Source organism: Pantherophis guttatus, chromosome 3 (genome assembly GCF_059756535.1).
Source record: "Pantherophis guttatus breed Tessera chromosome 3, ASM5975653v1, whole genome shotgun sequence".
NCBI lineage: Eukaryota > Metazoa > Chordata > Lepidosauria > Squamata > Colubridae > Pantherophis > Pantherophis guttatus.
In genome coordinates this window covers 162,731,854-162,747,502 of record NC_142065.1, presented here as the reverse complement: position 1 = coordinate 162,747,502, position 15,649 = coordinate 162,731,854, and the positions used below count along the sequence as shown (strand labels likewise).

The 15,649-nt window shown below is 35.7% G+C and overlaps 1 protein-coding gene across 5 annotated transcripts in view; it reads right to left on the bottom strand.

Moving 5' to 3' along the window:
• PIEZO2 (piezo type mechanosensitive ion channel component 2) overlaps window positions 1-15,649 on the bottom strand; it is a 205,653-nt gene that overhangs the window by 119,760 nt on the left and 70,244 nt on the right. For all 5 annotated transcript variants that reach the window (XR_015733592.1, XM_034429440.3, XM_034429444.3 and 2 more), the window contains exon 3: window positions 4,333-4,458. Coding sequence is in view for 4 of the 5 variants with exons in the window: in XM_034429440.3 (XP_034285331.2) it covers window positions 4,333-4,458 (126 nt within the window). In the remaining variant the exon portion in view is untranslated. The remainder of the gene's footprint in view (window positions 1-4,332; window positions 4,459-15,649) is intronic.

The following is a 15,649-nucleotide window of genomic DNA, read 5'->3' as shown; positions in this document are numbered from 1 at the left end:
CGTACCAGCCTGGGAAGGGTCGTACCAGCCAGGGAAGGGTCTACGTAACTACTATAATATGAGTGTATGCAACCCGATCATGTAACCACCCCCAATCCCACCTTGCTATGCTGCTGTATAATGAACTTGATGAATTTTTAATAAAAGAGGGTCACGGAGTCAGCTCTGGGCTCTCATCCCGAGATATCTGCTTGTGTGTCTCATTTCTCTCATGGGAGACCACCACAATATACATGTACCACAAATCAGTTTTTTAAAAAATATTATGTATCCCATAGGAAAGAGGGACGCGGTGGCTCAGTGGCTAAGACACTGAGCTTGTCAATCGAAAGGTCGGCATTTCAGCGGTTCAAATCCCTAGTGCCGCAGAACGGGGTGAGTTCCCATTACTTGTCCCTGCTTCTGCCAACCTAGCAGTTCAAAAGCACATAAAAAATGCAAGTAGAAAAATAGAGACCATCTTTGGTTGGAAGGTAACAGTGTTCTATGCACCTTTGGCATTTAGTCATGCTGGCCACATGACCATGGAGACATCTTCAGACAGCGCTGGCTCTTTGGCTTTGAAATGGCGATGAGCACCGCCCCCTAGTCAGGAACGACTAGCACATATATGCGAGGGGAACCTTTACCTTTACCTTTATCCCATAGGAAAAAAATGGAAGAAACAGAGACTGCTGCTCATATGGTTCTTCTGAATAGCTTATATTATATGTGGAAATGGAAATGCTTTTAAAACAGGGATAATATTTTATAATATAAAATATGCCTATAAACAACTACAGATGGCAGAAGATAATGCAACTCAACCCACAAAAAAATCCTGTTTCCCCCAAAATAAGACATCCCCTGATAATAAGCCCAATCGGGCTTTTGAACACATGGCAATAAGGCCAAGCGCTTATTTCAGGGTTCAAAAAAATATAAGACAGGGTCTTATATTTTCGGGGAAACACAGAAGTAAAATATTTTCTAGAGAAAGAAAGTAAAATGTTAGCAACATGGACAGTGCAATAGTTAACAGAAAAAAATCCTACACACTACTAATGGCTCATGAAAAAAGGCCATTATTATTTCAAGAACAGAAATATAATGAATACTCCTTCTGAACTATTATGAAGTTATAGTTGGCATGAAATTAAACAGAACCTTTGATTCATACTTAAAAAGCACTTTTAGAAGTGTCTGTTTCCTCACATAGTTTTAACTGCTTGCTATAGTGATATCATGATGCAACTTAATTTGAAACAAAAGGAATTTTTGATCAAGGTATTTGCTGCCAAAGTTGCTGTAATTAGCATATCTAGAAAGACTTCCACAAGTTTCAAGAAAACCTAAAACTTTATGCATTCAGAGACATTCTAGTTTCCACTGGAAATAAACGAACAGACTTAAAAATAAGATGTCAATGCCTTACATCAACTAATAAAAATACCACTTTGATAAAAAATCTGCCTTTAGTATGCTACAATAAAATTCTGGAGTACATACTTATTGTCAAAATTTATTCAATCTCCCTGGTTATCTCAAAACTGTCACAATTAGATATGGAAATAACACACAGGTCTAACTGGGCTACTTGCATAAAACAATTCTCATGCTTAACAAATTTTGAATAATTTAACAGTCTCTTTTAACTTTAAATTTTCACATTGATTATTCAGCTTTCAAATTATATAAATTTGCAGAGAACATTGTGCCCCTTTTCAATTTAACATTCCGAAAAAAGTCCTCATTACACTTCGACAAGCCTATCAATTCAAATTCTACAATCATATCATCATAATTGAACTACATCCCAGAATAAATTCCAAACTAATTGTAAACATCTAATGCTCTAAATCCAGAGAGGGGGGGATCTGTCTTCTGCTGCTTTAGGCTTCTGAATTAAGATGCAACTGAAATCATTTTCATCTTCAACAGCATTACATGAGAACTAGAATTGTAAAGTGAGAAGGAACCGTTTAGGCCAGGGGGGTGGGGAACCATGGTCCTTTTATGACTTGTGGACTTCAACTCCTAGAATTTCTGAGCCAGCATGGTCATAAAGTCCACAAGTCATAAAAGGACCATGGTTCCACTCACTCCCCTGGTTTAGGCTATTCTAAATGTCCAGTAACATTTCAAGAGCTTAAATTAAAACATTCTAAATAAACAACTGCTTGAATATAGTACATTCAGTGAAGGAAAGACTGTTCATTAAGATCATGTTCCTAAAGTTAAGTGATTTTTCCTAATACATATCCTTCCTATAAGTTAAATATATTGTTCTGTATCATGTCCTCTGAAGTGATAGATAACAAGTCTTATATGCAGATATAACAAAGCATATTGAATATAATAATAAATTGATTTTTGTATTTGTCTTATACTTCTCATTTGATTGTTATTATCATCAGTTTCTTTGGAATAATTGGTAACAGGAATCTACCTATTTACCTACTCAAATTTGCATGCTTTCAAATTGCTAAGTTGGCAGGAGCTGGGCAAGGACAGGAGCTTACCTCGTCGCATGGCACTCGGGTCTCAAACCTGGGCTGCCGGCTTTCCAGCCAACAAGCCCAGCGTCTTAACCGCTGAGCCACCATGCTGTCCTCTATGTTGCCTTGACTTGCTTGAATTTTGCAGCTTATCAATTGAATACATTTTTTTTGCTTTAATTTAATTAAATTAAATTAAATACTTTTAATGTAATACTTTAATACATTTAAAAAGTTTTTATCTTTGCAAATAGATCCATATGGAGAAGACAGTTCTAGAAATGAAAAACTGACAGGAATCAGAACATCTTTTTTAAAAAAAAAAATATTTATTCACCCCACCCCACCCCGTTCCTTTATTTTAAAACAGCTTTTCTTCTATAGGCAAGTTTTGGGCATTACATAGGTTCTTCATAAATTACTGTAGGGCTCAGGAATGAATAAACCCTGGATGAGCAAAGGTTGCACTTAGACTATGAACTAAGTAAAGCTATTTTACATATATAGGTGGGGTTGTGGTTTCAGTGGTAACTTGGTTGAAATTTATTTATTATTCTAATTGCAGTATGTCTATTGTTAGGACTTGAAATACAGCATAGTATTTCTATTTCTTACTTCAAATTGGTTTGTTGATTGAGGACCAGATGGGATCCAAGAGTGATAAAAAGGGCCAATTTTGAAGACTGTATATTGCCCACTGCTGGAAAATCAATATTTTAAAAATATTACTATGACTGGAAGAATCACAATAGGAAGATAATTTTGTGAATTGTAGTACACAAAATTATTTTCACATTGTGAATGGTACTTGTTGATTAACTGGATAACACAATCTATATATGAGGAAATATAATGATCCATCTAATGTTTATTTTGAATTCATGAAATTCCTAAAGGTGGTTCAAAGCCCCACAACAACAAAAGCCATTCATTTCCAAAGCATACTTTATTAACAAAATATCTGAAATTTCTTGTTTCAGCATTCTGCCCTTTCTCCATGATTAATTTTGAGACTTAGTCCTTTTGTAAGCCAGACACTTACTGAAATTGCTCTTCTCTTAACTTTTTTCTCCTCTGACTTTCTGGTTGTCATCTTTGTAAATTCTGGATTAATAAGCAAAGTATTACACAAGTATAAGATTTCTAGCATCATCAATACTTGTTTCATTCTAAACATTAAGAAGAGACCTGCATATACAGAAAATAATTGTGCATATTTTATTTGGTACAAGAAATTGCTACCAAAATTTAGCCCTATTGCCACAACTGAAATTAAATAAAACTCAGGTTATGTATAATTTTAGCTAGGAGTTGTTGCACTAATTTTCCACAATGCAACATTTACAACAGTTCGTACTAAGAAAACTAGATGGGCTTAGTCAGAGGCTGGTAACACATTTTCATTGTCCAAAACTTATTAATATCTGCAGGATATGGTTAAAATAAGTCATGGCAGCCACAACTGTCTGCCTGGTTTTTATATGCATGTCTATCTTGATTTTCATAAAAATATCCTATGACACATGTGCTAAAATACCTCCAGACTTGTAGGATCCCTCAAATAAAATATACGTATCAGGATTACATGAAGGAAAAGTTGCATTATTGTTTTATTAGCACAGGTTTACATTCAAAATTAGGTTAGAGGACATTGTATAGAAAAACTTTATAAAGTAGGAAGAGACTCTTTTAAAAAAAAGAAATATAATTTAAAAATTATGACAAACCAAAATACTATTTACTAAATTGGAAAGTAAAACTATCAATTTTTAAATTGATTCACACATTCATATTTCAGTATGCTTCCCACATAAGGTATGCAAAATACTAGAAGATTAAAAAGAATTATACTCACAGTTATAATTACGTGGAATAGTTTTTGCAGCTTCAAGGCTGGCTATTGTGATTTGAAAGATGATGTGCACAAGCAGAAATGTTAAACTCATGAAACACAAGGATTTTAATAACCGCCCTGTATGCCCTGAAAGATATAAAACACAATTCAAAATAATTTAACATGATAAAAGGCCTGGTGTAGACAAGATAGCAGTTTATGTGTGAGATTCTCTTGCAGGTAGTTTTGTTTTTAATCTATATTTACTATTATAATTGTTTTTGTAATTTGTTTTATTTCCAGATGTTATTATATGTTGCCCAGAATCAATTTGTTTGAAATGGGCAACCATATTAGTTGGCAAATAGATTTGACAAATAAATAAACTGAATTAAAAAGCACACAATAAAATCATAGCTATTACAATACATGCTATCACAATGTATTGTGCCAAACTTCATGAAATAATAATTTAGACATAAAGAGGAAAAAAGTTCACAACCACATATCAACTTCCAAATAAAAATATATTAAAAACTAGAATACAATTTAAAATGACTTAGGAAACTATTTTGCTAACACGAAGCAAATATTAGCTTCTACTTATTGCTCACACTATTCAAAATACATTCAAACAATTTATCACTTATCTACATATTTCACTGGAAATCAACCAAGCATATAAATTAAATATTCAGTAGGACTGGTGATCTCTAGATGACATTGTTCAATAAACTCACATATATCTGAATACTATAGGTGACATATGGATACATTTTTATAAACATTATAAATATTATAATGATGACTATATAAATACATTTTAAAACAAAGAAATACTTTGACTACTGCCACTGTCCACCGTATTATTCATAAATATGCTTCCTGAACAGATTCTAGCAATGTCATATACAGATAGTTCTTGCTTAATAATTGTCTCATTTGTTAACCATTTGAACTTACAATGGTATAAAAACACTTTTGCAATCTATCCTTACATTAACTACCATAACAGCATCCCAAAGTCATGTGATTGTCATTTGGGTGCTTCTCAGCCAGCCCATATGTGATCCCAATTTGCATGCTTCCCAAGTAGATTCCGACAACAGAGGAAATTGTAAGACATGGCCACATGATGTCTTGCTTAACAACCCAGTGATTCATTTAACAAATAAGGAAGAGACATAATACGTCCATTGCAGTTACACTATTTTTTTTGCTTAGCAATCATGGAGCTTAGTGACAGAGTTGCTGATCTCTGTGGTTGCTACGCGAGAACTATCGGTGCCACTTACAACTACCCTAGCAAAGTAAATGCAAAATATTTAGGTGCATTAAATGAGGAATTGTATATGAATTATATACTATAGACAACAACAACAGCCACTGTTAATAACACACAATGAAGCAATAACTGTTGCACTGTTTGGGGACTGGCCACGGGTGTTTTGATTTTTTTTGTAACCAAGCTGCATTTTTATAAAGTGATATTTACAAAATCCCCACATATTCAAAACAATGTCTGTTAACTAGAGTTTCTGAGATGCATAATTTTTTTCTCCACATGTGTGAAATAAGTAGAGGTAGGTAAATGGCATAAAAATGTAATAAATAAATAAATGAAAGAAAGAAAGAGAAGGTCCTCTGATCTACATTGGGACCAGAGCAGACAGAAATCTTTTAAGTTCACAGTAGAAACCCAGACAGACCAGCATGCTAAATAACAAAATAATATACCAGATCGCTACTTTACAAGCATGAAAATCCATCATGCTATGAAAATGGTCTAATTTGAAACAGCGTACTCTTTTTGAAAAATTGTTATGCATCCAGTTACACCAGGTGTAACTTAAAAGTAACTTAACAGTAACTTACAACATGAAGTCAGATACAACATGATTATATAATGTGTGGAAGGAATATACAGTCTACATGAATTAATATAATGACTTATAAAGTTAGCACCAATATTTTTTTTTACTTAAATACTAGTCAGCATTATGTATAGGAAATGAAAGGTCAAAGGAAAGAGTCTGTTCAGTCAAACAAATAAGCAAAAAAGTAACGAATTTTTACAAGCTGCAGCCCTACACAAACAGAAATGAACATTCAGTATTTGATTTATTTCTAAGTTAACTTGAATATGATCCAATTGCAGTTTACCACAAAATTGGGAGATTCGCTATGTCAAATAGCCCAGCATCTCCAATTTAGGTAGCATAAATCAGTTTCAACACAATTTTGTGTGCTAATTTTTAAATCTTGTGAATGAATGAGTTTATAATTGAACACATGAAAAATTGCCAAGCTGCTGTCCATTTCTAAGAGGAAATATAACAGGGGTGGGAAGTAGGATTAAGAGGACTGGAATAAACAGAATCCTTACTTGGGTAGATAGAAGGGAGAGCTGTATCTTCCCCTGAGGCAACTAAAATTGAGTCTTCACAGTTGGCAAAATGGCATAAAAAAACTAGCTTCCTCCCACTGAAAATCCTTAGTAACGCCACCTGTCATTCTTTGGGATTAATGTTTCTGGAAGTTCAAGGATGAGCATGTGGTGGCTTTGATTTATACTGCCTGGTGTTGAGTAGGATAAGAATACCTTAATCAATCAATGGAGCATTCTCCTTGACTACATCAGACTGGCTATACCGTATTTTCCGGCGTATAAGACGACTTTTTAACACATGAAAATCTTCTCAAAAGTCGGGGGTCGTCTTATACGCCGGGTGTAGTTCTCCTGTAACCAGGCAGACCAGCCCGAAAGGCTCTGATGAGCCTTAAATGGCTCTGGCGATCCCAGCTCTGGCGATCCCAGCTCTGACAATCCCAGCTGAGTTCCCTGCAACTCAGCTGGGATCGCCAGAAACCACGTAAAAGGGAAAAAGTTTTTTCCCTTTTACTCTGTGGATCCCAGCTCTGACGATCCCAGCTGAGTTCCCTGCAACTCAGCTGGGATCGCCAGAAACCACGTAAAAGGGAAAAAGTTTTTTCCCTTTTACTCTGTGGATCCCAGCTCTGACGATCCCAGATGAGTTCCCTGCAACTCAGCTGGGATCGCCAGAAACCACGTGAAAGGAAAAAAGTTTTTTCCCTTTTACTCTGTGGATCCCAGCTCTGACGATCCCAGCTGAGTTCCCTGCAACTCAGCTGGGATCGCCAGAAACCACATAAAAGGGAAAAAGTTTTTTCCCTTTTACTCTGAGGATCCCAGCTCTGAGGATCCCAGCTGAGTTCCCTGCAACTCAGCTGGGATCGCCAGAAACCACGTAAAAGGGAAAAAGTTTTTTACCTTTTACTCTGAGGATCCCAGCTCTGACGATCCCAGCTGAGTTCCCTGCAACTCAGCTGGGATCGCCAGAAACCACGTAAAAGGGAAAAAGTTTTTTACCTTTTACTCTGAGGATCCCAGCTCTGAGGATCCCAGCTGAGTTCCCTGCAACTCAGCTGGGATCGCCAGAAACCACGTAAAAGGAAAAAAGTTTTTTCCCTTTTACTGTGAGGATCCCAGCTCTGACGATCCCAGCTGAGTTCCCTGCAACTCAGCTGGGATCGCCAGAACCATGGCTCTGACGGTCCCAGTTCTGACGGTAGATCCCATCCCAGCTGAGTTCCCTGCAACTCAGCTGGGATGGCCAGAGCCATGTAAAAGGGAAAAAGTTTTCCCCCTCCAGCTTGCTTACCTCAGCTGCTAGTCGCAACGCTTGCCTTGCTTTGCTTGCCTGAATCTATTCAGGCAAGCAAGCAACTCCCTGCCTGCAATCAAGCAAGGAGTTAGTTGTGGACTTCAACTCCCAGAATTCCTCAGCCAGCAAAGCAAAGCTGGCTGAGGAATTCTGGGAGTTGAAGTCTACAAGTCTTAAAGTTGCCAAAGTTGGAGACCCCTGTTCTATTGGGTAAGTTTTTTTCCTCTTTGGGAGCTTTAAAAAAAATAGTCAATTGGGGTTTTTTTAGTTGTTCTTTTCTAGACCTAGCCATTTAAAGTTTAGGAAGTTTTAAATTTAGCTTTCATATAAAAATAAAAATAAAATAAAATAAAATAATATTTGTGCAGCTTTCTGAGATTTAGTGTGTTTTTGTAGTGTTTCACTCCAACTACACAAACACACAAAATCTCACAAAGCTGTATGTGGAATTTTGTGTGTGTAAAGTGTGAAAGTTGGTTTTTTGGACTTTTTGTGGCTGTGTGAGGTTCCTGCTTGTTGCAGGGGCCATTTTGGGTCTAGCACAGCTGCTTTTACATTGTGGGTGAGCCAGTTGTGTTGTGTTGTGTGTGTTTAGAGTGTGAAAGTTTTTTGGGGGGGCTTTTTGTGGCTGTGTGAGGTTCCTGCTTGTTACAGGGGCCATTTTGGGTCTAGCACAGCTGCTTTTACATTGTAGGTGAGCCAGTTGATGTTTTTTAATTTTTATTTGGTGTGCATTGGAAGAGGGGCAGTCTTATATGGCGAGTATAGCCCAAACCCTATATTTTAACAGGAAAAGTTGGGGGTCGTCTTATACGCCCAGTCGTCTTATACGCCGGAAAATACGGTACTAATTATTTGAGCATTGCAGACAGGCAATAGGAGAAGCAGTGGCCACTGTTTTTGAGAAAAGAAATGTGTGGCTGCACATCAAGGATGAAGTAGATAATGATGTTGTAGCTAGGGATACTCCACTTTCCTCAAACCTTTGAGAAATGCCACAAAACAATTAAAGGGTGTGAATGATCTATATGGGAGATAGGCAGAAGCTGGGGGCATGAAAAGTAACAGGATTTGCAGATGTAATAGGTTAATAGGGATCTCAAAGAAGCATTTCCCATGAAATATTTTCTGCATCTTCCCAAGAACACCAAACATAAATCACTGAACAATGATTACACTGGAATCAAACAGGAACCAAACCAAGTAAGAGGGTGATATAGGCAAAATATAGTATGCAGAAGTGCAAGTATATTTAAAAAATAAAAAAGCTCTTTTCCCATCTAAAAAATTGAAACCCCCAAATTCTATCAAAGAGCAAATCCAGAATAAAGAAGAATAGAAAAATAAATTTACTTATTTGGCTCTTCACAGTTCAGAGCATACTGCAAAGGCCAGAGTTGCACACATAAATTGACAACTACATAAACTAGTGGGGGATGAAGTAACTTTGCAAAGATTTTATTGTAAATGCCTCTTGTATGTTAAATCAGAACAATGTATTAATTAAAAAAGGATTTGAATGACAATCTGTAGTCAGTGCACGGCTATAATTATTCACTATACCTGACATACATTTTTAAAATCTTATTAAGAAATCATATTTAATGCTTTTGGGTTATATGTATTAAATACGATGTCTGAAGATCGACATAAAACTTAACTAAACATATTCAGTTAATTGCAATCTGAATAATTCTGTTTCATAGATAAAATGAGGCAATCAAATATTACATTAAAAGCTAACAAGGAAGTAGCACATGAAGGAATAAACAAAACTTGCATTTCAGTTTCAAAAAAAGAAGTTATACATTTTTTGTGCTTGTTTCTTCCGAATATAAATAAATTGGCAAAGAAGCATCCACTAATTATATGAAATATATCATGGGGGCTTTGGAAAATTCTGGCACTGCCACAATTTTAGCTATTATATGGATTAGTTCAATTCAGTATGACTACTCTCATTCAAGAATCAGTTCCCTGAAGACAGTTTGCTCTTCAGAAGCACAAGAGGTCTCCCATTCAAAAAATGGGAGTGACATATCCTGTCCCCAGGGAAGATGAGATTCTAAAGAATTATACAGTCAACAGAATGACAAAACCCAATACTTTCAGCATTTATGCTACCAAAAAAGTTCAAGATTTAGGTAGCATACCACTTAAAATGCAGGCCAGAATAGTTGTAAAGACTATAGGAAAGGACTCTATTACTATGAAGGAAAGAATCTGTCAGAGCACAAAATGTAAAACATTCTGATGTATTTCACAACAACAAATAATTACATGTGACCATCTCGCTATGTGGCAATCCAGAAATATACACAATATTTTCCATTTATTCAAATAAAACTAAGGTAAGTATTGTTTGAAGCAATTATTTTCTCTACATGTATGAAGTGAGGTTCTATGGCTTCTAGCCTCTTGGACAGAAACAGAAACCGTCAAAAGTACTATATAATGACAAATTATGCTAGTAATATCCCTGGATATCTTTGGAAATCATTGCCACATATTCATGCCCAAATTCATGGGGCAAATAAAGAAATGTTCACAATTTGCTTAGCAATCCCTTGCTATATTATCTTAATGCTAGGAAGTTTCAATTTTGATTTGATAATAAACTTAGTTTTCGATATAAACTTGGTCAGAAATAAATGTATTAAGTATACCGATGTCATATTTGTGTACTTACGTGAAACACAGCCAAGCAATTTTTATGTGGGTAAGGAAAGCCCTTTGGTTATTTCAGAATGCCAAGTGAACAAGTCATATCCAATTAATTACTTTCTACAATGTGGCCTTTATAGTCACAGCAGTCTTCTTGTAGGTCAGAAAATTGCAGTATTTATAGCAGTTTGCTTGCTAGAAGATTACCATTTTTGTCAAAAGTATGTAAAAATGATTCAGCGAACCTCTCCTTCACCAGGCAACTGCATAGAACTCTGCAACCTGACTAGCTTTGGTGATGCTTTCAACTTGAGATTGAATTTTCATTTTCATGGTTAGATAATACGCACACAATTATCAACATTTTGAATCACCAAATATTTATTTAAGTAATTCTGTGCTACTTGTTAGATTATTTATGGAGTACAGTTTAAGATACACTCTCTTGAAAGAATAAAATATTTGGACACATAATACATTTGGACACATAATACATTGTTACAAATCTTATACAGTATACATTCTATGTAATCTGTGCAGAAAATAAGTAAGAAGTTACCATTTTACCATACAGGTACAGAAGTTTGCATTTTACCATACAGGTACACCAAGAGGCCTTCCAAGTACTCTACCTATATTATGTTAAAACTGAAACTGTAAGGCATCCAGTTAGCCTCCCATCAACAGAATAAGCAGAGATAAGGAATTGCAGATTTCATCACTGTGGTTCAGTGGCTAAGGTGCCAGACTAGGAGTAAGGAGACCAAGATTTTATATTTACTTTACCCTTAGCCACAAAAAAATGTGTAATCATTCTATAGGAGCAAGGCTTGCCAATCTGGCAGACTTCGTGCTTATTTTCCATTTGTCTCTCAGTTTTAACTGATAAGGGAACTCAAAGTTTTGTGTTTTTCTCCCATGTGATTTTATCTCTGATTCCTCAAATATTTTAAATTGCCTTTGAGCGATTATTAAAAGAAGGTCAGAAAGTGAAATGTTGAAAACTAATTTTCTGAAGGAATTCCAAAACTCCTTAAGGATGAAGGTATTAAAAAAAGCAACCCTATTCCATAGATTAAAAATATAAAAAGAAATCTACTTGGATTTATGCAATGAATTACTGCAGAAAGTTGAAATTTAGTTAGTTGGTTTGCAAACTGAAAGAATGCAATATGCTAAGCTAATAATTAAAACTCACTAAATTGTACAGTCTCTGTGTTCTTTGAGTCACAATGCCTGAAATGTTTTCTTATTTACCACATATGTTTTGAGAAAAAAATATTAGAAATTCTTCTTGCACTTCGACCTCATTATTCTTAATGTAGCATTCTATGATATTTGCAAGTTTTGAATTGAGTATTTGCATGGTGCTCTTCAAAAAAGACATCCCTTATATTAACAAAGCAAAGCAACAAAATGATACTATGTTAAACATGATATTGTATTACCACTCTCAAAATTCCAAATTAGAAATCATAATTTCCAAAAGGGATGAAGTTGGCCAAGATTTTAAAAATTCTGAAAATAAATTTTGAGGATCTTGAACCAAGACAGACATCTGACTTTACTATGATAAGAAGCCAATATGTATCATGTATAGATCTCAAGAAATTTTATTTGTTTTGCTGCCTCTGTCAATATGGCATTATGCCAGTTAACAGATTATTTATTTAACAATGTATTTATCTGAAGATGAGATCAGTTCTTTTCAGACTGAATTATCATGTGAACACAATAAAACATATATAATTTTTTTAAAGCAAGAAAAAATGCCAGTAAAAAAAGAATCGCTGGAATCATTGAATGCCTGGTAAGGACTGGCTGAAACTTTCACAGTAATTTATTTATGCTTGTGAAATATCAGTAAAACCGTAAACTATTTACAAAGAGTAATATTTCAGCATATTCCTAGCATATTCATTGTCATTCAAAAGAGAAAATCCAATTCTCATAATATTTCCTTAAAAATTGTCTTGCAGAAAACTGAAGATGTAACCCATAGTTTTAAAATAATGCCTTGTTTACTTATAAAGTAGTCCTCACTTAACGACAATAATTGAGAGCAGAATTTCCATAGATAAGCAACATGGCTATAAAGCGTGATATCATATGACCTTGCTGCTTAGCCACAAAAGTCCCGGCATTTCCTCTTGCTGTTGTTAAATCTCGCTCTATTGTTAAGCATAATGTCATGCTCACCATTCACAACTGCCTGCTGGCTTCCCCCCTAGGCTTTTCTTGTCAAAAGCCAGATAGATCACAAATGGTGATCAGGTGACCACAGGACACTGTAATGTTGTGATCATGAGCCAAGCGCCAGAATTGTGATCACATGATTATGGGGCTCTGCGTTTATTGCAATAGGACCTGCATAAGTCCCTCTTATTCAGCACTGTCATAAATTTGAATGGTTGTTCAACAAGTGATTATTAAGTATGGACCACTACTGAAATAGGTCTTTTGTCATTTATTTTCTCACAATTCCTATAACCTTACCATTCCTATAACCTTATCAAGGAGCTGTGGTGGCACAGTGGTTAAAATGCAGTATTGCAGGCTAATTCTGCTGACTGCCAGGAGTTCTATCCTCACCGACTTGAGGTCAACTCAGCCTTCCATCCTTCCGAGGTCAGTAAAATGAGGACTCAGATTGTTGGGGGCAATATGCTGACTCGGTAAACAGCTTAGAGAGGGCTGTAAAGCACTATGAAGCAGTATATAAGTCTAAGTGCTATTGCTATTGCTATTTTTCCATGAAACTTGGGACTATGTAATTATTTTCATCTTTGCTATATAAAGAAGATATACATACAACTTCCTCTACTTCAGACTATTTCAGATTTCATTCTAAAGTGGTTCTAAATCATCTTTGGGCTTTGAATGGTTTAACAGGATTAGGAAATTGAATTTTGATGTCTTCTCTAGCAATCTTATATGAATGGAAGTTCTTGATTTGTTAATCATCTTCTTTATTACCCTGTACATCCAGTTATATTTGATATACTTTACTCAATAACATAACCTAGAAGACTGAAGTCAATGCACTAGGAATATACTTCAAATTGTGCTGCTGAACATGTTAGTAATATATACTTGCACTATATTAAAACCTATTAAAATAATAGCTGAAAGTATCTCTTCAGAGATACTTATGGGTAGGCTTCAGACTTCCACAAATTGTTCAGTCCTGAAAGATGATACAGGTAGTCCTTGTTTAGCAACTACAATTGGGACTGGTAAGTCATTTAGTAAGCAAAGCAGTCACTAAGTGAAATTGCAAGTGTGCTTTTAATCTTACTTCTGCTTTCCTTGGCTTTACAGCCCTACAAAGATCTTAAATGCAAAGATTTGTCATAAAGTTTTTTCCCCCCATCACTGTCATAACTGCAAATGATTGCTGTCTGAGGCAGTTGCCAAACGAGGACAATCTGTATGTCAATTTTTCCATGGAAAGATGTGTATGCTAGTATCTCTGATTCTTTTAGCATGGATTTTGTTCAACCACAATGGAAGAAGTGTGTGTGTGTGTGTGTGTGTGTGTGTGTGTGTGCGCACATGCAAAGGAGGAAAGGAAGGCATTCATATATTATAAGAAATTATACAACTCCACCCAAAAAGAATAGAGAGGCATAGCCAGTAATACCAGACAAAGCCAGACTTCCATATCATTATAATAAAAATTAAGTTATAAGAATAAATGATTGCAGAAAATGCACTATTTATTAAGCTTTAACAATAAGGAAGTTTTACAAAGCTCACATTCCCCCCCAACAGTTAAAATTCACATTTAACTCATTGAAGGAAGCCAAAAGTGACAAAAACCAATAAATACTTTGATAAAACAAAATGTCTTAGCTTTAGCTACATCCAAAATAAACTTCTGCCTGCACAGAGCATTCTTTTACAAAATAAATCCAAGTCTTTTGCCAGCAATAATTTATATACTGATGTGGCATTAAAAGAAATTTGGATGCTTAAGTTAGGAGGCAAACTGTCAAACAACCACTAATTGGATTCTGATATGAGTCACAGTTTAGCAATTTCTTAGGAATTAATCGCACTGTACCCCCCAAAAACAATTAATTAAAAAGCAACCCAATTTTTTTGTTTGGTGTTCTGTTGAACAGGCCAAAATCATCATGGAATATGCTGCAAATATACTGCTTTTTATAATATTATAGAATAATATAACATATCTCTTCATTTCACTTCCCTCTCAACACACACTCCTTTATTGCTCAGACTAGCAGTATGCCCCTCCCCCAGCAACTAAGGTGGCAAGTTTCCCTCAGGGCTTTATTCCCCAATACCTATAGGTGGTCCTCGACTTACAACAGTTCATTTAGTGACCGTTCAAACTTAAAACGGCACTGAAAAAAAGTGACAGGACCATTTTTCACACTTACAACTTTTGTAGCATCCCCATGATCATGTGATCAAAATTCAGATGCTTGGCAACTGGTTCATACTTATGACCCTTTCAGTGTCCCACGGTCACCTTTTGCAACCTTCTGACAAACAAAGTCAATGAGGAAGCCAGATTCACTTAATAGCCATGTTACTAACTTATCAATTGCGGTGATTCACTTAACAACCGTGGCAAGAAAGGTCATAAAATGGGGCAAACTCACTTAATAAATGTCTCACTTAGCAACCCAAATTTTGGGCTCAATTGTGGTCATGAGTCGAGGACTACCTGTATATACAAAGCTTGACCAATGGGAATGCTGCTTGCATCTGCCCCACAACAGTTCTGGCTGGCTGTCAGCTTAATTCATCGGTCCTTGTGACAGCACAGCTGTGCTCTAAGGTCCTACTGGAGCTTCTTCTCCCCATTATTCTCACTTCTATTGACTCACACCCATACCACAATGGCCATGCCAGGTCACTAAAATCCATATGTCACAGTGACAAGATAAGGCAAAAACATCATAGCTTTTATTTATGACTCTGAAAGTCCTGGATTTGTGGCACTCACAGGAACCAGT